At 43.5% G+C, this 23,368-nt stretch overlaps 1 protein-coding gene across 2 annotated transcripts; it reads left to right on the top strand.

Moving 5' to 3' along the window:
* The first annotated feature begins 583 nt into the window (after positions 1-583).
* On the top strand, positions 584-21,810 carry lclat1 (lysocardiolipin acyltransferase 1). Of its 2 annotated transcripts, none has more exons than XM_080871080.1 (6): positions 584-938; positions 17,408-17,575; positions 18,034-18,232; positions 18,491-18,637; positions 19,972-20,088; positions 21,037-21,810. In XM_080871080.1, exons 2-6 carry the CDS (start codon positions 17,408-17,410, stop codon positions 21,561-21,563), a joined length of 1,158 nt encoding a protein of 385 aa, XP_080727206.1. In that variant the 5' UTR covers positions 584-938; the 3' UTR covers positions 21,564-21,810. The 2 variants fall into 2 exon arrangements, with proteins under 2 accessions (XP_080727206.1, XP_080727207.1); XM_080871081.1 differs by lacking the exon at positions 584-938 and adding an exon at positions 9,256-9,404.
* The last annotated feature ends 1,558 nt before the right edge of the window (positions 21,811-23,368 follow it).

Raw genomic sequence — 23,368 nt, 5'->3', positions numbered from 1 at the left:
TTGGTTATTTCTGCATAACTGTTTACTTTTCAAATGATCTGTTCTTACCCTTTGTCGCCTGTGACTGCTGCTTTGTTAATGATGCACTGACCTCTCAATGCGTTATGATGAGGACTTGTACAATAGATAATGAGCAAAATGTTTAAATATGCATTGCATGCTTTTCTATAAAATAGTTGAAGCAGCTCACCCTGGGCAAGCAGCAATAAAAAGCATTTCAGACCTTTTTATTAATTAAACCATAATACTGCTGAAATTATATATGATGAATAAGCGTAAAATGCATAAAACCATACTGTGCACAAAAAGTACTTAAGTACTTCTTTGCTGGATTTTTCTCTATTGTCAACTACTTTCTTTTTGCACAACCTACGACTTCAAAGGTGCAAACTAGTTCGACTGCTGCTAAAAATATAAGAAATGTGTCAGTGAAAGTCACTATCAGCTTGCGAAATCTACGCTGCGTTCTCTATGAGGGCTCTCCTTGGCAAAACCTGCTCCACATGGCACAGGTCTGCGGTTTTGAGACCGTCATTTTCCTTAATGAAGCTATCCTGTGCAAACAGCACCCCCCGTCGACTCCTGTCTGTAAAGACAGGTGAGAGGTAGCAAGTTGAGAGGTCGGCTTCAGCTAGCTAAACGTTATGGCTGATGCTGCAAGTTTCTGTTTTAATAGTAAGTAAATGCTTTCGTATAAAGCGAAGCTGCCTCGGCTCCGTAATTAGAGCAGCAAATACTTCACGAAACAAAGCGGGTGCGAGGCAGTTTCAGCCGGTGTTCTACCGGCGCCAGCTCTCGTGTTCTGGCGGAGCTCCTCTTGCTAATGTTTGCTAGTTAGCTAGCTGCTAGTATGTCGCAACCCAGCGTTTGGACTTACCGGAGCTAACGTGACTAGCACACCCGCACCGATCGTTGATTGTGAAGGATAAGCACGAAAGGTGGGTATGTTTAAATTGTATGTGTTTCACAAAACTCGATGCATTAGCCATCACCATTGAAAGTCTAGTAGTTTACCTTAAGGTAGCTTCTCGTTTAATAAATGTAGCAGTTAGCGTGTACGTTGGGAGATGAGCTGTTCTGTAGCCAAGTGATTTTAAAGGCAGTTTGTGGAAAGGCAAAGTGGTGCTTGTATGGTTACCCCTTCCTCATAATGTGTTCACCGTAATAGAGCACACACTGTCAGAATGTAAACATTAGCGTCTCCATTAGCCAATCCATTTGACTGCAGTATCTCCTCGTGGTTTATTGCATTAAAGGCTGCTGCTAGGTCAATATTTACGTAGCAACATTATTATTTACAGATAAAATATGGCACAATTCTTAGCTTAAACTTAAATCTAGGCTAATCGAGGCTTTCTTTCTGGCTAAAGTCCTCCTTCCTTACTCGCCCCACCCTGGTATAGTGGAAAAAGTATGGTACGATCGATGGTCCATTAGCTACTTTTATTGTTGCTTTAAAGGTGGCGTAAGTTGCTGTCAGTTGCCCTTGTATGATATTAGTTAAAAGATATCGTAGTTTGGAAACACAGGTACCCAAAGTAACTGCATATCAGTTTCCTTTTCAGGCAGCCTTAGTGGTTAATAAATTTCTATAATTTCAAAACAAACCAGCATATAGATTTTATCTGAGGCGATTGAGCTTTCCCCTTATCTAAAATAAAGACTTGCTTAACATGAGATTGTTATAGTTATTGATAACACTGCTCTACAAAAAACTCTTTTTTGTTTGCTATTGGGCACCTCACACCTGCTTTTTATCTGTTTTTTTGTTCTTGTTTTTTACACTGATTTCAGAAGTACAACCAACTTGCGTCAGGTTTTTGAGATACACATCACTTTTGAATATCAATATAGCAACACAATATCTGGAATTTCAAGCATTTCCCCTACAAAATAGTTTTAATGTGTGTATTCTGATAATAAACCAGAACACAACACCAGACAAAGACGCTAAAGCAAATTCCTGTCAATTTAGCTCAAAATTAAACATGTTAAACAATGTTTAATACATTTGCTTTTGCGCTTGACTTAGCAAGAACCAACAGTAGTCACCCATTATGCTAGGATTGAATTTTCCCTGATATCATTTTATTCTTGATGAAGACTTTCTTCCATGCTCATCGCTGATTTGGTGGGGGGAAAAGTCGAGATGAGAACGTAAGAAGTGCATCTAAAGTGAAGTTCTGCAGTCATTAGCTGAAATGCCTTTAGCATGTTATCCATAAGCTGAGCACAATTCTGTGATTTCCAAGAAAATTCTGGACAACCTGCACGAAGGCTTCCCATGCCGCTGATCCATTTGGCTTCTGAACTCATTGTCAAGCATCATTTCACCAATTTCAGGACCAACACAAACACCTTCCTTAATTTTGGCTACATTTTTCTTGGGACCAGACTTAGGCAGCTCCTTATTCAAAGTCCTTTGTCCAATATATCCACTATCCATTCTCTGCACAAGCCCAAACCATCTCAGCCTCGCCTTTCTAACTTTCTCTCAAATCCGCTCGACCAGAGTTGTGATTAAACAGATTTATACTTCAGCCTGAATAGTTTAGTTTGTGTGGAAGCAACTCTGTTTTCTTTGATTACCTGTTTGGAAAGCGCTTTTGTAGCCTTGCATTTTTAATTTATTTTCAGTTGTTGTTTTGGGTTTTTTTTGCATGTACAAAATAGTGCAATTAATTAATTAATTTACAATGTGGCATAATGTTGCAAGCTGCTTGCCACACCTCTTAAATGTGGTGCCAAAGAAAGATGGGAAGGACGGGAGCCAAGTGGGCACAAAATAAGAGAAGCGAGCAGGACTACTTAATATGTCTTCCTCACCTGCGTGCAGGAAGTATGCTTGCAAAGAATGTGGAAGTTGATTGACAAAAAATGGTTTTGTCACTAAAGTTTAGACCAGATTTTCCATCACATCCTCTTTGACAACAGCCACCAGCTTCCTCTATTAAGCCTTCTATAGTCAATTGTGTTTTTCCAGGAGCTTTTGTCACATTTCTGATACAACAAATGTATCCTGTGTATTGATTTTATGTTTATTATCTTCCCTCGCTGCTTTCTTTTTCTGCCCTTAGAATGAATATTTTGGTCCAAAGTGTGTGTGTGTGTGTGTGTGTGTGTGTGTGTGTGTGTGTGTGTGTGTGTGTGTGTGTGTGTGTGTGTGTGTGTGTGTGTGTGTGTGTGTGTGTGTGTGTGTGTGTGTGGGAAATTATTTCAGGATCATTACTATGGTGATTAAATAAATGTTAAACCAACCAAGTAGACGGGAATAAATCAAACTCACAAGCAATGCTGGCCCTGGAGTATGAAAACAAGTTTCCCTGGATGTCTTGCACAAATAGTGTTACCAGGCCTCATGTGTATATGCCAAGCAGGAAAAAAACATGTTTATATAACAATTTAATTTTCATAATTCCACTCAGTTCTCACATCACTGGCTCCAGGTGTGTCAGGCCTTTTTACTGCATGTATGAATAGCCTTGTCTAGTTGTTTCAGCAGCCACCCAAGGGTGTGTGTTTTATTTGTGTGTGTGTGTGTGTGTGTGAGTGGAAAGGGACGTAGCCTAATTGTGGCAATTGTGCTGAGCAAGCTTGTTGTCCTCAGCCCTCTCATGCTTCACATTTTCCGTTGTTAAAACCAGCAACCCTTAAACCCTAAATGCCAACATAATCATGCACAAACACTCTTGGATTGCTTAAATGCAACTTCTGCCACTTTGATTGGTGCCATGAGACCTGCTGTGTCATGATGCCGCAGAAGGTGTCAACAAGGGCAGGATGATGAAAGTGTTAGGGAAGGTAGTCTGAACCAGAAGCCTGTACAGTCATAACAGTAATTGAGGTGTAAGGTGAGAGCTGAAGTTCACGTAAGAGAGGAAAACACCTGCAGGAGAAAATTGCTGCCAGTGTCAGCAAGGGACTTGCTGTGCCTCTCCGTTTAAACCTTTCATCTTCTTAATAGTAATTGACCAGCTTTAGGGCTTAACTGTAAAACTAGTAAGTCTTACAGATTATAAGGGTTTCCACGCCCTTCTCTGTAATGTACACAAATCATTTGGCATGGCTTTTTCTCATCGAGCATCAAATCAGGTTTGCCAAGCATGCAAAGGTGCATTACATCAAAATATTTGACACTTAGGTTACTTGCTTACGTGCGGTTTTAGTAGGTTAAAAACTACTAATACAGGAAGGTGTGTAATGTCTCAACTTGCCCAACTTCAATAGGCTTGTTTGAGATGAGCAAGGCTTGCGTGGAGATGATCACAAGCGATCCCTTGGAATGTTTTCTGGTTAGATTTCTGTCTAGTGACTCAGTCTGAAATCATGCAGATATCAGTAAAGATAACCTCACAGTATCTAGGTGACTGTACCCTGTATTGCTTTCCACCAAAACCTCGGGGTGTGGTGGAAAATGACAGGCTCCGTCTGATCAGCAATACAAAAACATTTCTAACTCCTTTCGTTAAATTAGTCAGACTTGTTTATGTTATCTTCTTTGCAGTCTGATAGTTTTCGTCTACAGAATAAATATTATAAATGTAATTATTTTTTTATTTATTGGCACAAAAGCTTTTTTTCAGTAAAGTAAAATAGCTTTTCCTTATATACCCAAATTCAGCACATGTGTTAGAAGAAAAAATGTATCTTTTTAAAAATTGCACCAAGTGAAGTGCATAAAATAGTCTTTCCCTTCATTCATTGTACCTGATCTGAATAAAACTAATAGCAAAGTGCTTGACAGCTGTGAGATCCCTCTGTATTTCCCCAGTAGTGTTTTACATACGGCACTGGTATTTCCACTTTAGAAAAATAATTGTGTGCACCCTGCCATGGAGTGTATATGGTCTTCCCACAGCTACACAAGACACTTTCAATCAAAAGATGGCCAGCATCTTTTGACCAGTATGTTAAACCTTTCCCTGAAGCCATCGTTATGCTCCGTGTTTGGTTGACCCTTGCATCTTTGCCCAAATGCGACTGCGTTGGTGATTTCACTGCATCATTGCTCACTTTTATGGAAGTCCGAGCTGAACAGTGATTTTCTTGACCTGCCTGCAGTTTGTGCTTTGTTTTCAGGTGGCTGAATAAGTTACCTGTGTGGTTTTGCGGTGCAGACACAACTCTACAGCACTCTTTGCATATAATTTGTTCCTGGTTAACATCACTTGACCTAAATTTGCAATATTTCCGAACAGCAAATGACGATTCAATTCAAGGGAAAAGCTCTTTACCTCCTGCCGTGCCACACATTTGAATTTGGTTATGTATCTCTCTTTTAACGCACTTTTACTAAGCCCGTCTAGTCCAGGAAACCTGAAGCTGCACAGTGCAGGGAACAGCTGTGATTGGCTCATGGAGGCATGTTAATCTAGCGACCACTTGATTTGCTTTTACTTTCTATTGGCAGAGCATACATTTTCAGTGGCACTCAATCATGTTCCTTTAATTGTGAGAAGCCAGCATCATGATTGAGATTAACATTTTATTAATTGCACAGCCCTACTGTTAAGATACGCATGGACTGTGTTAGGGCTGTTCGATATAACGATATATATATCGGATGACGATATAAAAACGTCTATCATTTCATTTTACGCTATCGTTTGTTTCGTGGTGTCGCAAAATAAACTGTTTACGGCAATATTTTTTCATCGTTTTGATGGTCACTGTAGTGGCTATATTAATTTCTTAAAGTTCTCTCTTTCTCTTATATTTAATATAACCACACTATGGACGGATAAGCGCCTGTTTTTATGCGTTGTGGTTAGCAACAACGACGGTAACAGCATCCCGTGTCCGCTTGTATATGTTCCACATAAACCTTTCACAATAAAGCTCAAGATCCTGTTGAGACTTTTCAAAATAAACGGAATAACGTGAAAGAGCAGATTATTTACAGATGAGAATTAAAAAAGAGCCGCCAGGTGCTAAAAAATAAACCTTAGACTCAAACGTTAGAACGGGCTTTTCCCCGCAGCACGCTGTGTAATAAATACAAAGAAAACGGCGGCCGTTACAACTTATATCTAAAAATGTATCGTTTCATGCATCGGTTAAAACACTCGACTCCAGCCACATGACGCGCAGCTGGAAACACTTCCCGCAAGACGAGCTGCCCGAGATTCACAGAATTTACAGAAAATGTTACATTTTTGTGATTTATATCGTTATCAGGACGATAGAATTTCTTATATTAGGATATGAGATTTTGGTCATATCGCACAGCCCTAGACTGTACAAGATTGTATCGCTTCTACTTTGCTGGTGTTTTGTTTTGTGTTTTTTTTTTTTTTTTTTTTTTTTTTTTTTTTTTACATTTTTTGATGCATTTACAACAAAACAATAGGCAGACAGCTAGTGCCAGCTACTCTGAAAAAATAGAAAGCACAGTTTTGAGGCTTGATATCTTGTTGTTTATCTCCTGGAAAAAAAAAAAAAAATGCAGAGACCTTAGATCACTGTGTAGAATTTCTTTTCAGCCCAGCTGTTTTGTAAATGTAATCTCTGCATCTCTGTCTGCAAGATAAGGAGAATGAGCCTCACAAGTCACAACAATATGTAAACTATATACTTAAGGAATGGCATGACACAGTGTTGCTCCTCCACTATGACTGCCTGACAGATCAATAATGAACTCTTGTTTTGTGTTTAGTATCAGAAGGGATAGTACCAGCTTGGCCATGACATTTATTTTTAGCAGCAAACTGGTATAATGCTTGCTTTCATCGTGATCACACTGGCTGTGTGACTAGATCACCCTAGAAACTTTTGTAAGACAGGTTTAGTTCATCTTAAATTAACCAACTATTTTGTATTTGATTGATCAAAAGACATTGGTCTACACTTTGTCGTTTTTTTCGAAAGGTGATTTTTTTTTCATAAATATTGAATTTTTATGTCAATGCCTTGTGCAATAACAGGTGTTTAACATTTTTCAGGCTAATTCAGCCTTTTCCCAGGCTTTGGTGGAACCATACTAAGAAATACATGGAGGTCTCCAGTCTTGGTACTAATGCTGCATTCAGTGGACACGGGGAATCCACTCTTATCTCTCCCCAGGGAAAAAAATCAAACAAACAAGCCTTATTAGCTCATCTGTTTCTTCAGTTAAGTGATGGGGGTTGTTATTCATAACATGGCTAAAAAGCAAACCAGGAGGCAGCCAAGAAATTACATAAATCAGTTAAATCCAATGAGATTCCTGATTAGATTTTCCAACCTTCCACTTCTGATGTGCCATTAATGCAGCATAAGAAGGGGTGTAATCAGGAAAACTAAGTGAAAACACCTGTGTGAAAGTTTGCGAAGCACAAATTAACATTCAACTTTCAATTACCATTGGAAGTTGAAATGTTTACCTCTCATATCTCTGAAAAGACAAGGGCTGAATTAAGTCCCTTTTACCTTGTGTTAGAGTGATGCGATTGTTCTTGAGCGTTTTGTTGTGATTTGACACCATTACAAAGTACATACAGCATCAGGTTTCAGTTTTGTTTGCAACCATGTCAATGACAGTTTGTACGTGGGCTTATAATGACTTCAAAGGATAATTTTCCTAACACAATAAAATGTAAGTGTGGTTTATCAAATTTTCCATTGGTTCATTATCATGTAATGTTTTAATGCTTCTTGGTAGCAGGGTTAGTGGGTCAAAGGTTCATTAGCGGCCTACAAATGTTCTCCTCGTGCCTGCATGGGCTCTCACCGGGTACTCCAACTTCCCCTGACAATCCAAAGACAATGGTGAATGATTGTGTGTCTTTCTTTGGAAGCCATGCAGCAGACTGGAGAGCTATCTATGGTGTACCCCACCTCTTGTCTTATGGTAACTAGGATAGGTTCTACCCACACTCCTGACCCCACCTACACCTGAGACCCTGAATCTGATAAGCAGAGGAAAAACTTTACAATACAATAAAGTTTAAGTGTGGTTCAACCAATTTTTCCACGAGTTTATCACCTTGTGATGTTTTTAGTGCAGTCAGTGGCTCAAAGGTTCAATAACAGCCGAAGTTTATGGTGTAGTTGTTTTTGTCATTTCCATTGTGAAGTTTTTAGTCTTGCTTTTTTTAACTACCGCTTCATAAAAGCACATTTTAAAAAATGTGTATATCTCATGAATAATAACCACTACCTGGAAATTACACAAATGAGTAAGTCTCTGTGTCCCAGTCTTTCACCATACTGAATCCATTCTTCCAGTTTGGAAGTACATGTACAGTATTGTGGAAAATTTGCAGCCACTTGTCATTTCTTGATAGTTTGTTTCCAAGTAACCAGTCCTCCTTGTAATTTCTAAAGTAGTCAGATGTGGCAAAAGTACAGACATTCTGTACTTATGTGGAAATACAGATATTAGTATTAAAATATACTCTAGTAAAAGCTGAAGTACTTATTCAACGAGTGAAAAGGTATAAGTTCTGAAATGTACTCAAAGCAAGAAAGTAAAAAGTAGCTCTCTGGGAGGATATTCTACCATCTATCTTTGTGCAAAGTTAACTGAACCTTGTGCTATATTAATACAATAATAAAATAATATTGGTAGATGAAACTTTATTTCAGTCTAAATTTTAATTCTACTGAATGCACTCAGTTTGAATCAGTTATGTAGAATATGAACAAACAATTGGAGAAAATAAAGAAATTCCTCTGTTTTCTGTTGCTTACAGAACAGAGGATGACTTTACCTTTAAACTGAAAAATGAGTACAGTTGGGGGTTAAAGTGGGATTCAACGCGTGGGGTTGTAGTGGCTCAATGTGGGGAAATGAGTAATAACTCTTAATGGTACAGGCTGTGATTAGGTGATCTGGGCCACTGCAGCTCTGAGGTTTACTCGTCTTTGTGGATTTGCACAACTGAATTCAACAAGATATAAGCACATGTCTCATGAGTTGTCTTGGCATCCTCTGTGATGACACTATATTGTGCATGTTATTTTTATACTAGGCTGTATAAGGTTGGTATGAAGGTGGAATTGAGTGAATGAATCTAAGATTCATCAGCTTAACTTCAAATTCAACTGTGCTACACTTGATGTAACCGAATTCTCACCTTGAGCACCACAGCCACTGTGCACTAGTCACACACAGTTCTTTTTCTAACTTCGCTCGGTGTTTCACTATGGGAATCGCCTCGGCGTGACCAACTACGGAAGCTCCAATGACACCACGTCTGTCTATGACAGACCTGTCGAGCCGTGCTCAGGGCTCCGCCCCCTCGTACTAACACGGCCGACCAGCTCCTCCTAACTCATTCTCGCTTTCTTCCCGTGAGAAACTACTTTGAGCTCCCTCAGCGCATCCAGGCTAACTTGATTAGCTGCTTAACAGTTCTCAGGCGTCCCGTGTAGGAGTACGTCGCCGAACGCAGTTTTTCCGGTTCCAGTTTGGATCGTGCTGAGTAAGTCCTTCGAAAGAACTGTACTTAGAGTTGCACTGTGGAACAGCAACCGCGTCAGGCGAGCTGTCCCAGCGGTTCCTGGTTTTAGTTAGCGAGGTAGCCGACGTTGTGTGACTCGGGCTAACGCGTTACGGCGAGCTGTTCGTTCAGTGTCCGGCTAGCATTAACTTGTTAGCAGGCCACGAACCACATTAGCGTCTCACTAGCATTAGCTTGTTGGTCGACGTAGGGTTCGGTTAGCATTAAGTTGCTAACGATATTGGCTAGCGGAGTGCAGCCAACGTGTCACGACGAGCTGACTCCCGCCGCGACTAGATCGGATTTAACACCCGCTGCTAGTCCTAGCTACTTACGGGCTAACGTGTCGAGACGAGCCTGGTGTAGCCTAGTCTCACCCCTTTCCGCTAACCATGTCTACGGCTCCTACTCCCGCCAAAAGGTCGGAGCCGAAGGCTAAAGAGGCTGCATCCCGCCCGTGCCCCGCATCATGCGGTGCCACCATCTCGGGCAGGGACCCTCATCCAATGTGCATCGTCTGTATGGGTGCCAAGCATGCTCAGGCTTCACTGGCGGACCCTCAGGGATGCCTACACTGTGCTTTGGTGCCAGAGAAAGTCCTGGAAAGGAGGCTGAGAGTAGCAGTAACGAACAGTCAGGACCCCTGCCTGTCGGCTGCTACTGCTACGAGCGATATCCGTCATCCGCGAGCCTCCACAAGCTGGGCGGACATGATGGAAGAAGAGTCCCCGCTCATGCCCCCATCGTTCGAGGACCTCCTCGATCAAAACGTGGGCGAGCCGGGTGGCGAGGACGCGGAGGGCGATGCCGACTCCGACCTCCTCGACCTGGAGGACATGGATGAGGAACAGGAGGATGACTCTACCTTTCCTCCCCAGCAGTCCAGGCCACCGAGTGGGGCTGAAGTTGCACCCCTGGTGGACAGCAATTTGTACGAGGTCTGTAAACGGGCTGCTGCCAAGCTAGGCATCCCATGGCCAGCCGCCCAGGATGCCGAAGGGGCAGAACGTGACTTGTATGACGGCAAGAGGCTCCCACCAGCCTTGCCGTCATCAAAGCAGCTTCTGCCAGCAGTCCCAGCCTGCATGAAAGAAATGAGTCGCTATTGGTCAAGCCCTTTTAAAAGCAAGCTTCCGACCAAGGGCTGCTCTAAGCTTGAGATCCAGGGGATGGGTGAACTGGGGCTGACTGAACCCCCAGCAGTGGAGCCTTCAGTGGCGTATCACCTTCACCCTAACCGCAGGGCAATCTCAGCTTCTTCTAGCATTTCTTTGCCCAACAAGATAGATCGCCTCATGGCATCTATTTATCAAAGGACATACAAATATGCTGCACAGTCAGTGTGCTCGCTTAATGCAGTCACACTGCTATCAGCATATCAGGCAGAAATTCTGGAAGACATGGGCCGTCAGCTTGACTCGGGTTCCCCGAACCCAGCCCTCTGGGATGAAATCTGCGTGGTTAATGATCTCATTCTTCGCTCCTCCAGGGGAGCAGTCCAAGGGTGTGGTCGCGTTATGGGCCTTGCAGTCTCGGGTGAGAGAGCCTTGTGGCTAAACCTGTCAGGCCTGGGTGATGCTCAGAAGGCTGAGGTCATGGATGCAGCCTATGACCCAACCAAGGGTCTCTTTGGCCCAGCCCTGGAGAGAATGAGAGAAACAAGCACCCGCAGAAAGCAGGAGGGTGAAGCATTCAATCTCTGCTTACCCAGAAAACCTAACTCTCAGCCCCAGCAGGTGCCAAGAGCTGGCTTTGCAGCAACAGCAGCAGCTGCGAGAGGGAGACAGAGTGGGGTCAGAATGCAGAGAGGAGCAGGAGGCCAGCAGGGTGCCCACCAGGCCAAGGTAGAGAACCGAAGACCTTGGGGCAAGCATTCCTTTGCAGCAGTTGCTGCAAAGAACAAGCCGTCACACCCCGGAGAGGGTAAAAAGAAGCGGTCAGCCTAGCACACCTGCAGCATTCTGTGTCACCCCTCTTTTCTTCCCCAAAGAGAAGGAAGGTGTTAGAAGGGGTAACCAAATCACTCCAAAGTTCAGGGTCTCCGGAAGTTTCCAGTTCACCAGGAGCACCCTCTCAGTCTCCTCCTCCAGTTCAGGGAGGACAGACTTGTGGACAAATGGCGCAGTGTCACCAAACACTTCTAAACACTCTGTCTGTGTCACCAAGCACTGCCCAGAGTCACCAGACACTTCACTGTGGTTTGGGGGTAACAAAAGAAATAAAACGTGCATTTCTGCAGCCAGGCAGTTTGCCAAGGGCAGAATGTCCCCCCAGTTTCAAAATAAAAACAAAAGAAAATCACTGCAATTTGTCTTTGTTCCCAGCGGGGGGAGCTCACGCTCTTCCCGAGGGGGAGAGCCCCAACTCCTTCCGGGAGACAGGGGTGACGTCACGCTACCGCTTCTTCAGAGGCCCGCTCGCAGAGCGGCTGGAGCGGTGGCGCGCATGCGCAGTTCATCCCTGGGTCTTGTCAACCATTTCCCATGGTTACAGACTACAGTTTGCGGCAAAACCACCGAGATTCGGCGGAGTGTTAGCTTCTGTGGCCAGTCGCGATTCAGCGAATGTGCTGGAGGAGGAAATATCCTCCCTGTTACACAAACAGGCGATCGGAGCGGTTCCGAGCGAAGAAGCTCAGCAGGGCTTTTACTCCCGCTATTTCCTCATCCCGAAAAAGGACGGAACGTCGCTCCGTCCTATTCTGGATCTGCGTGTGTTAAACAAGCATTTGAGAAAGTACAGGTTCAGAATGCTCACACACAAGATGCTTTGTCGCTCAATTCACACAGGCGATTGGTTTGTTACAATCGACCTATCAGACGCATATTTTTACATCGCCATTTATCCTCCACACAGGAAATATCTCAGGTTCGCTTATCAGAGCGTAGCGTACGAGTTTCAAACTATCCCATTCGGGCTATCCTTAGCTCCGAGGGTGTTCAGCAAATGTGTGGAGGCAGCGCTGTCTCCGTTAAGGAACAGCGGCATCAGAATATTTTCTTACATAGACGATTATCTAATATGCTCACGATCGCGCGAGCAGGCGATCAAAGACTCCGAGGTGGTGGTGAATCACCTCACGGAGCTTGGGTTCACTATCAACCTGGAAAAGAGCCACTTGGAACCCGCACAGTTTACAGAGTATCTGGGGCTCAGAATAGACTCCATCTCTTATCGTATCGCACTTTCAGAGCGGAGGATCGCATCCTTCACTCACTGTCTTTCCCGTTTTCAGCTGGGGAAAGTCGTGCGGTTCCGACTCTGTCTCCGCCTCCTCGGCCTCATGGCCTCGGTGATATCGGTGGTACACTTGGGGCTGCTTATGATGAGAGATTTTCAGCGGTGGGTTGCTTCTCTGCAGCTGTGCCCTCGCCGACATCTCAGTCGTGGTGTAAAAATAACACAGCCGTGTATTGCGGCTCTCCGGCCCTGGAGGAGCCCGACAGCTCTCGCGGCGGGGGTACCGCTCGGGGCAGTATCATCCAGGGTGACGCTGACCACAGATGCATCCCTGTCAGGTTGGGGTGCAACTATGATGGGCAGAGCAGTGAATGGCGTTTGGTCACAGAGACTCACTCTGAATCACATAAATGTGCTGGAGCTCCGCGCGGTGCTCCTAGCCTTACGGCATTTTCTGCCGTATCTCCGGGGTCAACATGTTTTAGTGAAAACAGACAACTCCACTGTAGTTGCTTATATCAACCGCCAGGGCGGCACCCGTTCCCGGCAGCTACACAGGTTAGCCAGGGAAATAATTATGTGGAGCAGCACTCGGCTCCTCTCCCTTCGGGCAACTCACGTGCCAGGAATTCTGAACAGGGGGGCGGACCTCCTGTCCAGAGGAAATCCACTGTTCGGAGAATGGAGGCTTCACCCACAGGTGGTGGAGCAGATTTGGCAGAGATGCGGCCGGGCTGCCGTAGATCTCTTCGCCTCGCGAGAAAACACACAGTGCCCCCTGTTTTTCTCCCTGTCAGACGCACACGCGCCACTGGGCGTGGATGCGCTGGCCCATCCTTGGCCAAAAACTCTGCTGTATGCTTTCCCTCCCCTCAGCCTGATCTCCCCAACACTGATCAGAGTGAGGGATCAGGGGCTGTCTCTGATTTTAATAGCTCCACGGTGGCCATCCAAACACTGGATAGCAGAAATCATCCAGCTTCTGGTGGACGAGCCATGGCCACTCCCCATCCGCAGGGACCTTCTGTCTCAGGCGCGTGGGGAGATATACCATCCCCATCCAGACCAGGTTGCTCTCTGGGCCTGGCCCGTGAAAGGTGGAATTTGAAGGCAGCAGGCATGCCTCCGAAGGTTATTGAAACCATTCAGAATGCCAGAGCCTCCTCCACCCGTTCCATTTACAGCAGTAAATGGCGTGTTTTTGAAGAGTGGTGCCATGAAAAGCAGATTATCCCTTTTCAGTGTTCAGTGGTGGAGCTGTTGTGTTTTCTTCAAGACTTGCTGGACAAAAGGAAAGCTTTTTCCACTATAAAGGTCTATTTAGCAGCTATTTCAGCCTGCCACGTGGGGTTTGGTGATAAACCTGCTGGGCAGCACCCCCTTGTAGGTCACTTCATGAGAGGAGCGCGTCGAACGCTCCCAGTTTCTAGACCACTGGTCCCTTTATGGGATCTGTCAGTCGTTTTAGACGCCCTCTCCCACCACCCCTTTGAGCCTATTGGGGCAGTGGGGTTGAAGTTTCTCTCTCTTAAAACCACTCTGCTGTTGGCTCTAACCACAGCCAAGCGAGTTAGTGAATTACAGGCTCTGTCTATTCACCCCTCTTGTCTACAGTTGGCCCCGGGACTCACTAAAGCACTCCTGAGGCCTAACCCAGCCTTTGTCCCTAAAGTGTTGGAAACATCATACAGGTGCCCTACAGTAGAGCTCCTAGCTTTTCACCCCCCTCCATTCTCTTCCGAGAGGGAGCAGAGGCTGAACACTTTGTGCCCTGTCCGGGCCTTGGGGACTTATGTTGACAGAACAGCTGGATTCAGGAAGTCGGATCAGCTGTTTGTTTCCTGGGCCTCCCCTCACAAGGGCAGGCCCGTATCACGCCAGAGACTAGCTCATTGGATTGTAGAGGCCTTAGCTCTGGCTTATAGCTGTAAGGGCTTGCAGGCCCCCCCGGGACTCCGAGCACACTCCACTAGGGGTGTGGCCACATCCTGGGCGTTGTTCAGAGATGTATCAGTCCAGGATATTTGTGCGGCAGCAAGCTGGGCTACGCCGCACACGTTTGTCCGGTTTTATCGGCTGGATGTTGCACAGTCATCCCTGGCTCAGACGGTGCTGGATTCTGGTGCCTCAGGTTCGACCTGAGATCCTGGAGTAGCACTGGAGAGTAGCTTCGGGAGCTGGCGCAATCCGGGAGTGGGCCATATCTCCCATAGTGATACACCGAGCGAAGTTAGAAAAAGAACGTTGGGTTACTTAACGTAATCCCTGGTTCTTTGATAACAGAGTGAGGTGTTTCACCAACACTTCCCTCCTTGCTTAGGCACGGAAAGAAATCTGCTTGGAATGAGTTAGGAGGAGCTGGTCGGCTGTGTTAGTACGAGGGGGCGGAGCCCTGAGCACGGCTCGACAGGTCTGTCATAGACAGACGTGGTGTCATTGGAGCTTCCGTAGTTGGTCACGCCGAGGCGATTCCCATAGTGAAACACCTCACTCTGTTATCAAAGAACCAGGGATTACGTTAAGTAACCCAACGTTCTTTGCTTTAAATCCATCACAGTACGGCAAATCTAAATTGTTTATGCTGCACTAAGCTGCAGAGTATTTTCATGCCGCTTTTGAATAACACAAACTTGGCATACCTCAGTTTGTTTTGCAGAACGCTTCACAATATGAAAAGTCATTGCTTCACATATACAGATAACATCTGACATAAAAAAATCAGGACTTGCATGTAAGCTTTCAAGTTCCAGTTGATCAACTATCATGAGCAGTTATTACCTTTAAATAGAATTCTCTCTTCTTCCTCTCCGGTCCCGTCTTTCTCTATCTTGAGTGGTTTTAGTTCTCATTCTCTCCCCTGTGAAATATAGCAGCTGTAGCTTTTAAGGTAGAAGGCATATTGTGACAAACTGCACAGAAACAATTTGTGGGTTTGCTGATGTTTGTTGAGGTGATAGAAATTTTGCATTTTTTTTTACCTGCCACGTAAAAAAAGGTATTCCCTTTATACTCACTCCTCTTTCTTAGAGCTAGCTAAATACTGAAGTACCACAACTGCAAATTATGGACATCTGCACTTGTTCCAGGCCCACTTTAACCCCTAACTATGGCACACCGTTTTGCCTCTTTGATCCCTTTTTATGCAATGTTGCCTGGTGATTAATATACAAATAGGACTGGCTTTCATGTGTTGTTTAGGCTCAAATCAGTTTGCTGTTTGAAGACCTGCAGTGACGTGAAATAATAACTCCCCTTAAATGTTAAACCAGGAGCCTGTTTTGAAAATGTAAGGAGTAGAAAGTAAAGATATTTGTTTAAAAATGTAGGGAGTAAAAGTAAAAAGTTGTCAGAAAAATAACTACTCAATTACAGAAAATTCTAAGTAAGTAAGTATTTGTACTCATTACTTCTAACCTTTAAAAGTAGTCTTTAGGTTCTTTACTTTATACACTGGCTACTTTTTCACTCATTTCATTCCATTCTATTCCTTGGTAGACCAGTTAACACTAACTTATAAAATAATTCAAGCATAAAAAAGGTCCCTAATGCAAGGGATGAAGAAACAAGTAAAAGTGGAGTGTAACACAATTTTTGGGCCATTTTCTCCAGCTAGCGGTCAGCGCAGCACATGTTGCTTTCTATGTGAAAGGGGCTTAAGTACGCTTGGGCAAGATGCGGAACCCTAAATTGCCCCATCGGAGTAGGAATGTTAGATAGAAAGGCACATAGCTGTAGAAAAAAAGTGCTTGTGTGAATTGAATAAGGCATGTTGTATAAAGCGTTTTGAATGCTAGAGTAGAAAAGAGCAGAAAAGTACAATATATGAACCAGTCCATCCACTGTTTGCCCCATCAGAAATGGTCTCAGTGGACTGAACCAAAGATCACTAGCAATCACTGGAAAAATCGGTGGCAATCAATCTTATAGCACCTTCGTTCAAATAGTCATCAGTTTGGAGGTTAAGGAGAGAGGTACAACAGCAAGCAGCTACAGCAATCTGTTAAACATGGTGGAGGCTTTGTCATGATTTGGGTATGTTGACAAAACTGATGGGATTATGAACACTGAAAAGGACTGTCAGGTTTTCCATCATCCATCATACAGTACCATCTGGAAAGCATCTGACTAGCAATAGCTTCATTATTAAGCATGACAGTGATCCTAAGCACACACCCAATGCAGTAAAAACATACCTAGCATTCCTAATCAGTTGAGACTTTCAATGTAAGAGTATCATTTTCCAGGCTTTTTTGCTTTCAGTGTCTTAACACTCCATATATTGCCATATTGATTGCATCCAAGTTCCTGTTACAATATTTTAATTCTTCTGTTCTGTTCCTGATTATACTTGAGTGATAGTTTAAGATCTTCATTCAACAAAGCCATTTTATTAAGAATAACAGAAAGTTTCTCCAGCAGTACATTCAGTGAATAATTCCAAAACCACAACAAAACGTGATTTAGTGACTGTGCACCCACAATCTGTCACCCACAGACCAAAAGGTTCCCCCATTTACATTCCACCCTAGGAATGTCTGCCCTGGATTTTCCACTGTTTGTGGGTAAATATATTAAAAGAGCAACAGAACTGCAATCTTTGCTTTTGGCAAGACCGCTAAAAACCACATTTGTTTCATATTATCAATGTTCTTCTTCTTAGCTTCTTTCCATAGCAGAGATCCAAGTCTGGAATACAGTGACTGTCATCATCCACCCACTTAATAAAACAGTGTTTCTTTAAAACAGTTATGTTTATTCTGTATGGACTTGTACTCAGCTAATCTTGTCTTGTTCATCTCTTGCAGATGGCTGTGTCAGTGCGGGGCCTGTACTTTGTGGTGACCCTGTTTTTGGGTAGTTTCTTCGGGAGCGTCTTCATGCTGGGGCCAGTTTTACCCCTCATGTTGTTGTCTCCTGCTTGGTACCGCTGGCTCAGTGATCGAATTGTGGCTACCTGGCTCACCCTACCTGTGGTGCGTACACCAGCTTACCCTTTTTTTAACCTACTTGTGTGCGACAGATGGTCTTAAGTTACCTGTGCATAGGCTGATGAAAATATGCCTTTTCTCTTAATTTGTCAAAACTATACTTCATTTATTCCAATTATGCCTGAGAACAAGGCAAAGGTCTTGTGTATCATGACTGCAACAATTGATGATCGTATACCTGCTCGTTATCAGATGAAACACAAGGTGGTGCCATGTAAAATCACCTGTGATTGGTTATATGACCATGAACAATGGCAATAATATCCAACCAGTACCAGTATCTTATTATCTTCTCATTCTTTTGGCTCTTTTACCTCTTCCTAGTTCCGCCTCCTCCCTTTCTATGATTTTCCTGTCATCATCCTTGACCACCTTCCTATCTGTCACCCTCGCTTCCCTTTCGGTTCTTTTATGCTCCCTCCATCCTTGTCTCTCTTTTCTAGTCCTTGCTGGAGCTAGTATTTGGAGTGAAGGTGGTAATAACAGGTGATGGTTTCATTCCCGGAGAGCGGAGCGTGATCATCATGAACCACCGTACCCGCCTGGACTGGATGTTCCTTTGGTGTTGTCTGCTCAGGTACAGCTACCTTCGTCTGGAAAAGATCTGCCTCAAGGCTGCGCTTAAGGCTGTTCCTGGCTTTGGTGGGTATACAGTGGGTGCCTTGCCCTTTCCTACACACAAAGACACTCGTGTACACTTACACAAACTATAAGGTAATATATGCTGAAAGAGGAGATAAAACCATTAAGACTGACTTGGCTGAATGTAAATATAAAAGAGGAACATTATGATGTAAAGTTAGAGCACTAATGTGTTATACAAGTTCAGCTCCTACTTTAAGATGTTAGCCAGTTTACCTTGATAAGCAGACATGTGACAACTTAATATTTGCTTTGCAGGTTGGGCAATGCAGGTTGCCTGCTTTGTCTTCATTCAGCGTCGTTGGGAGGAGGACAAGAAGCATTTGGAGAACATGCTGGACTACTTTTGTGACATCAGAGAGCCCTTACAGTTGCTGCTCTTCCCAGAAGGCACCGACCTTACCGGTGAAGTGTAAACCTTGCAGTGTTTAATTCATTCATGGGGCAGTCTGTCCATATTTCAGTTATTACTCTGAAAATGTGTTACCCACCAGTCGGCTTCCAGAGCTCAGCGTAGCGCTCCACCTGTTGCATGCCTTTGCGCTCGACACTGTTATGCAAACACAATTTCAGAGTGATAAGACATATCTAAATCTCTTGTCACTGCCATTTCTGCAAGAATGCTCTGATCTCTCGGTCTAAGCAAGAGTGACACTTGTGCCTAAAGGCCCTTCAGATCCCATTTGAGCCAGTCAAAGTCCTGAGTAGCATTACTGGGAGAAGCTTAACTCCCATTTACATATCATGATGTCATGTTGAGCTGAATGTAGTTACATCATAATTAGCCAGTAGGGTCTAAGTATTACTTTACAGTTGGTGTTATGTTTGCACCCTTGCGAGTGTGTTTGCAAGTAAGCCTCTTAGACTTCAAGGCTTGATTTGACGCAAGAAACAAGGGGATATATACACGGTATGTTGACTTCTTACGTGGAAGTTCATTAGTCCCACACTGCTTATCCTAGAGGCATACAGACTAAAGGATCAAGGTCAGAGCAAACTTTTTAATAAAGCTTTTAAAACTGAATTGAATAAGAGACTGTGTAGGAATGACAAACAGCTTTGTTTAAGAGAACAGGTGTGATCAACAGAGCTGTCTGTTGTCTGAGTACTCTGTCTGAATTTGCTTCTTGTTGCATAATATAACTTATGAGTCATGATATAGTTTACATGTTCCAGCAACAAGTTCCCAAGGAATGTTTGGCTAATAAATAGTCACCTTTCCTGTGTTTATGCCCCCCCATGGATTTTTATAAATGGATAAATGTTTATCTTTAGTGGGTGTATTAATGAATCTAATCATATCCCGTAACCCATGTTGTTATTGTTACTTCTATTTTTATAATAGTACACTGGAATTTTTTGATTATGTATCCCCATGAGTTCGGCTGTTGTTATTATTAAGGCTATCTAATATGCAACAGTTAATCTTGTCCATGGTATTTTGGTTTGACAGTATAAATTTCATCGTAAAGGTACTCTAAGTTTAATAGTTTTAAAGTACAAAGTCAAAATGAATACAGACAGCTAATACTCCTAGCATCTTAAAACAATTCTTGGTTTATTTACCTTATTTTTTGTGCCTACATAAAGGTTTATGCACTCTTCTTAAAGCAGTCATATAATACAAACTTAGAGTCTTGATTGCATCCCAGTAAAAACATTTATCCTGGAGAGAATGAGTAACATGATATGTTTTTACAGAGTTTTTACTCAAGTTTTATGGTGTGTGTCTTCTGCAGAAAATACAAGGGCAAAGAGCGACGCGTTTGCTGCACAGAACAGCCTGCCGAAGTTTGAGTATGTTCTTCATCCCCGCACCACAGGATTCACCTTCATTGTGGACCGACTACGAAAAGGTCAGCTTTGAAGGACATTAACAGCTTCTGAAATCATCTACATTAAACACGTGACCGATTTACTTGTAATAGACACGTTAAGGATAGTTGGCAGCCAGACAGTGTAATGCGTTCACATGAAAATAACCAGGACACAAAGCCTGTCATGAGGACGGAAATATTTTATCTCTAAAACCAACTGAAAATGACACGCTGCTACGATGACTGTACTTATTCCACTGACGCTGTTCATACAAGGAGGGATTATACCTGTTATTCTTCAGAGTCTCAGACATATGCTTTCATCCCAATGCCAGTCATTACAGCTACCCGATATTATCATATTTCTGTGTGAGCTCAACCTGGCAGTCTTCCAAAGGTCTTAAATAAATACCATCTCTGGTCCTGCTGTCTCACCCCCCCCCCCCACCAACCCTGCATGCTCAGCAGTGACACAGACTCTCCAAGCAGGTGTTGTGAAACACTGTGATATCGTCAGACTAAGCCAATTTTCATCTCCCTTTCTTTATGCCACTGACTGACATACTCATGCTGATCATGTTCTCCCTGTCCATATCCACTATGCCCCTCTAAGCTCTATTTTTACTGTGAGAGCAGGCGCTTGCGGGTGTCATCCTGTGCTTTTGGTAATCTATTTTGTTCCCCCTGTTGTATACAAGGGCACTGTAGATCAGTGATGACGGTAGTTTTAAAACGGCGAGTTACTGGATAATTGGAGGTGTCTGAGTAACGGGGCCAGTGAACTAGTGTGGTTTTGTAAGAGAGATAATAATTCTCCCTGCAGTGGCTTGTCTTCATGTCTAAAAGATTTACTGTTTGTGGTTCTGGATCGGAAGTAGAGTTTTTCACACTTCTAAATGAATTTGCTTTCATCTTTTTAAAATAGTAAGTCGTGTTATTCTCCCATTCATCATTTTAAATTGTACTTGTTTTTTACTTTTTTCCTAGGTGATAATTTGGATGCCGTCCATGACATTACAGTCGCCTACCCTAAGAACATCCCACAGACAGAACGCCACCTCATATCCGGCCATTTCCCACGTGAGATCCATTTCCATGTCCGGCGCTATCCAGTGTCTGCACTTCCCACCTCTTCCTCTGACTTAGAATCTTGGTGTCGGGAGCGCTGGGCTGAAAAGGAGGTCCGGTTACGGGACTTTTACTCAGGGCAGCCCCGCGCCTTTGACAGGGATGGCATTGCACGAGTACCACCCTGTAAGTCAGAGCTGCGAGTTACTCTGATCAAAGCGGCCTCGCTGCTGTATTGGAGCAGCTTCATTGCTCTGTGTTTCACTGGCCTGTGGCTCTGGGCTCCTTTCAGGCTTTACTTCCTGATCATGGTTGGAGTGTACATAGCTCAGCACAAGCGCTTTGGAGGGCTTGAGATGCTGGAGATGGCCTGCCATCGATACTGGAAGTCGATGTCTGCTGACGTCAGTGAGAACAATAAATTGCTAGATGGAAAAATGAAGTGAGGAAATACAGTTGCGAATGAACAATGACGTGTTACCACCTGTACTCAGCAAAGACTGAGGACTCATTTGTCTACACTTGTTCAGTCCAGTGAGCTAAAGGATCCCATGGTGGGACCTAGTGCTCCATGCCTTAGAAAGACAAAAATAAGTGCACCCACGATGGTATGCATGGCTTCAGTGGAAAGAGCTTTCTGGGGGGGGGGGAAGGAATGTTAACCATATTAAACTGTGTTGGGTTTAGGGAATTCATCATAAATGATGTATCACTTGCCCTTTCTGTGACTTTTCTTGTGTAATCACTGTTATTTAGCTTGCCGTCTGTCCATTTTTATCCGTTTCATGTAGTAGGTGTTTATCATGGTTTGTTGTTTGGGACCTCGGTATGGACCTGTGTCAGAAAATACTGCTGTTGGTATTTGTCATACTTGTTAGATATTCATATTTTTGAAATGTATTTTATTGTATGCTGTAATAATTTTTTTAAATCATGAATGGAGCAGAGCCATAGTACAGAACGTGTATGTATGATGATTTGACTTCTGCTAATATTCACATTAGCAGTATAAGCTGGATTGTTTAAATCAATCAGCTTCTGTTAGAAGTGTTCAGCAAGGGGAAAAAAAGGACAGATGTAATTCCCAGAGAGTTATTAAGGCACATATGAGTAAAACTGTTTACGTTTAGTGGGTATAATTACCCTTTTAGCCTATATGGTGGTTTCACTGTATATGTCTCAATTGCTCAAGTCAATATGACAATGCAGCTTTTCCATGTAAACCCAGCAGTGAGAAAAGCAAATGTCAACTTTAAAAACAAAAAGCAATCAAAAGCAAGTAGTCTGTCATGTGAGGAAGCGGTAGATCTACATGTCAGTGGCAGGGTTGCCTGTAGCTATATTGAGGCAGCACTTGTATTATTATCAAAATTAAAGATCTGACTGATAAGTCTGGCTTACTGTAGAAGCAGATGGGCTTTGTGCCCTTTCTGGGGATGAAGAGACACCTTGTAGAGACGGGATGTGTGTGGTGCTGGGGTGGAAGAATGTCCTGTTGGGACAACGTTACCCCTCAATGTGCAGGGTGGCACAGAGAACCAGACTTGGAGTGGAAAACTGGCCCTGAACTCAACCTAATCCAAAAAAGCCCTGTAATGCCCACCACTGCTGGTATCCCTCTCCAGAGGACTGGCATTGATGCGCCGGCTAAACTCAATTAGCAAATGACAGCTGACAAAGCGACTCCAGTTGTGCCAAAAAAGGAGTGAAATTGAAAGAAGATTGAAGCAGTTCTTCAGCTGCATGTTTCACCTCTTGTTCTCTTTGCCTTTGCTCTCTGTTCAAACTCAATTACATTTTTACTTGAGTGAGTAAAGAAGCTTTTTGTGTTTGGAGGTCTACAGCAGTTTCTGTAACACTGTGAAATGTGTGATCTAGCTGACGACTTCAATCCACTTTTGAAGTACTAATTGTCTGGCACACAACAGAGTCGACAATGGGGTCTTTTTTTGTTTTGTTTGGTTTATGCAAATCCGAAGCTCCTCGAGTTTATGTCAAAAGGGGCTGTTTCTAGTCACTGTGATATAGTTTTGTTAACAACTTGATCATCAGCATGTTTGTTTACCAAATATGGTACTATATAAATGTTTTGTTTTTTCAAACCACTTAAAACTCCCAAACCAGCTGGAAATCTGTCTCTTTCACCTGTGCCGTTTTGTGTTGCTCATTTTTACATTTACTTGTCGATGCTGGACCTCTTTAAAAATCACTGTCCTCAGGTAAACGCAGTGGACACTGTTATGAGTCAGTC

Source organism: Rhamphochromis sp. 'chilingali' (genome assembly GCF_963969265.1).
Source record: "Rhamphochromis sp. 'chilingali' genome assembly, chromosome: 21".
In the NCBI taxonomy this organism is placed as follows: Eukaryota; Metazoa; Chordata; class Actinopteri; order Cichliformes; family Cichlidae; genus Rhamphochromis; species Rhamphochromis sp. 'chilingali'.
Note: the sequence above shows the minus strand (reverse complement) of the source record. Positions and strands in the feature narration are given on the sequence as shown.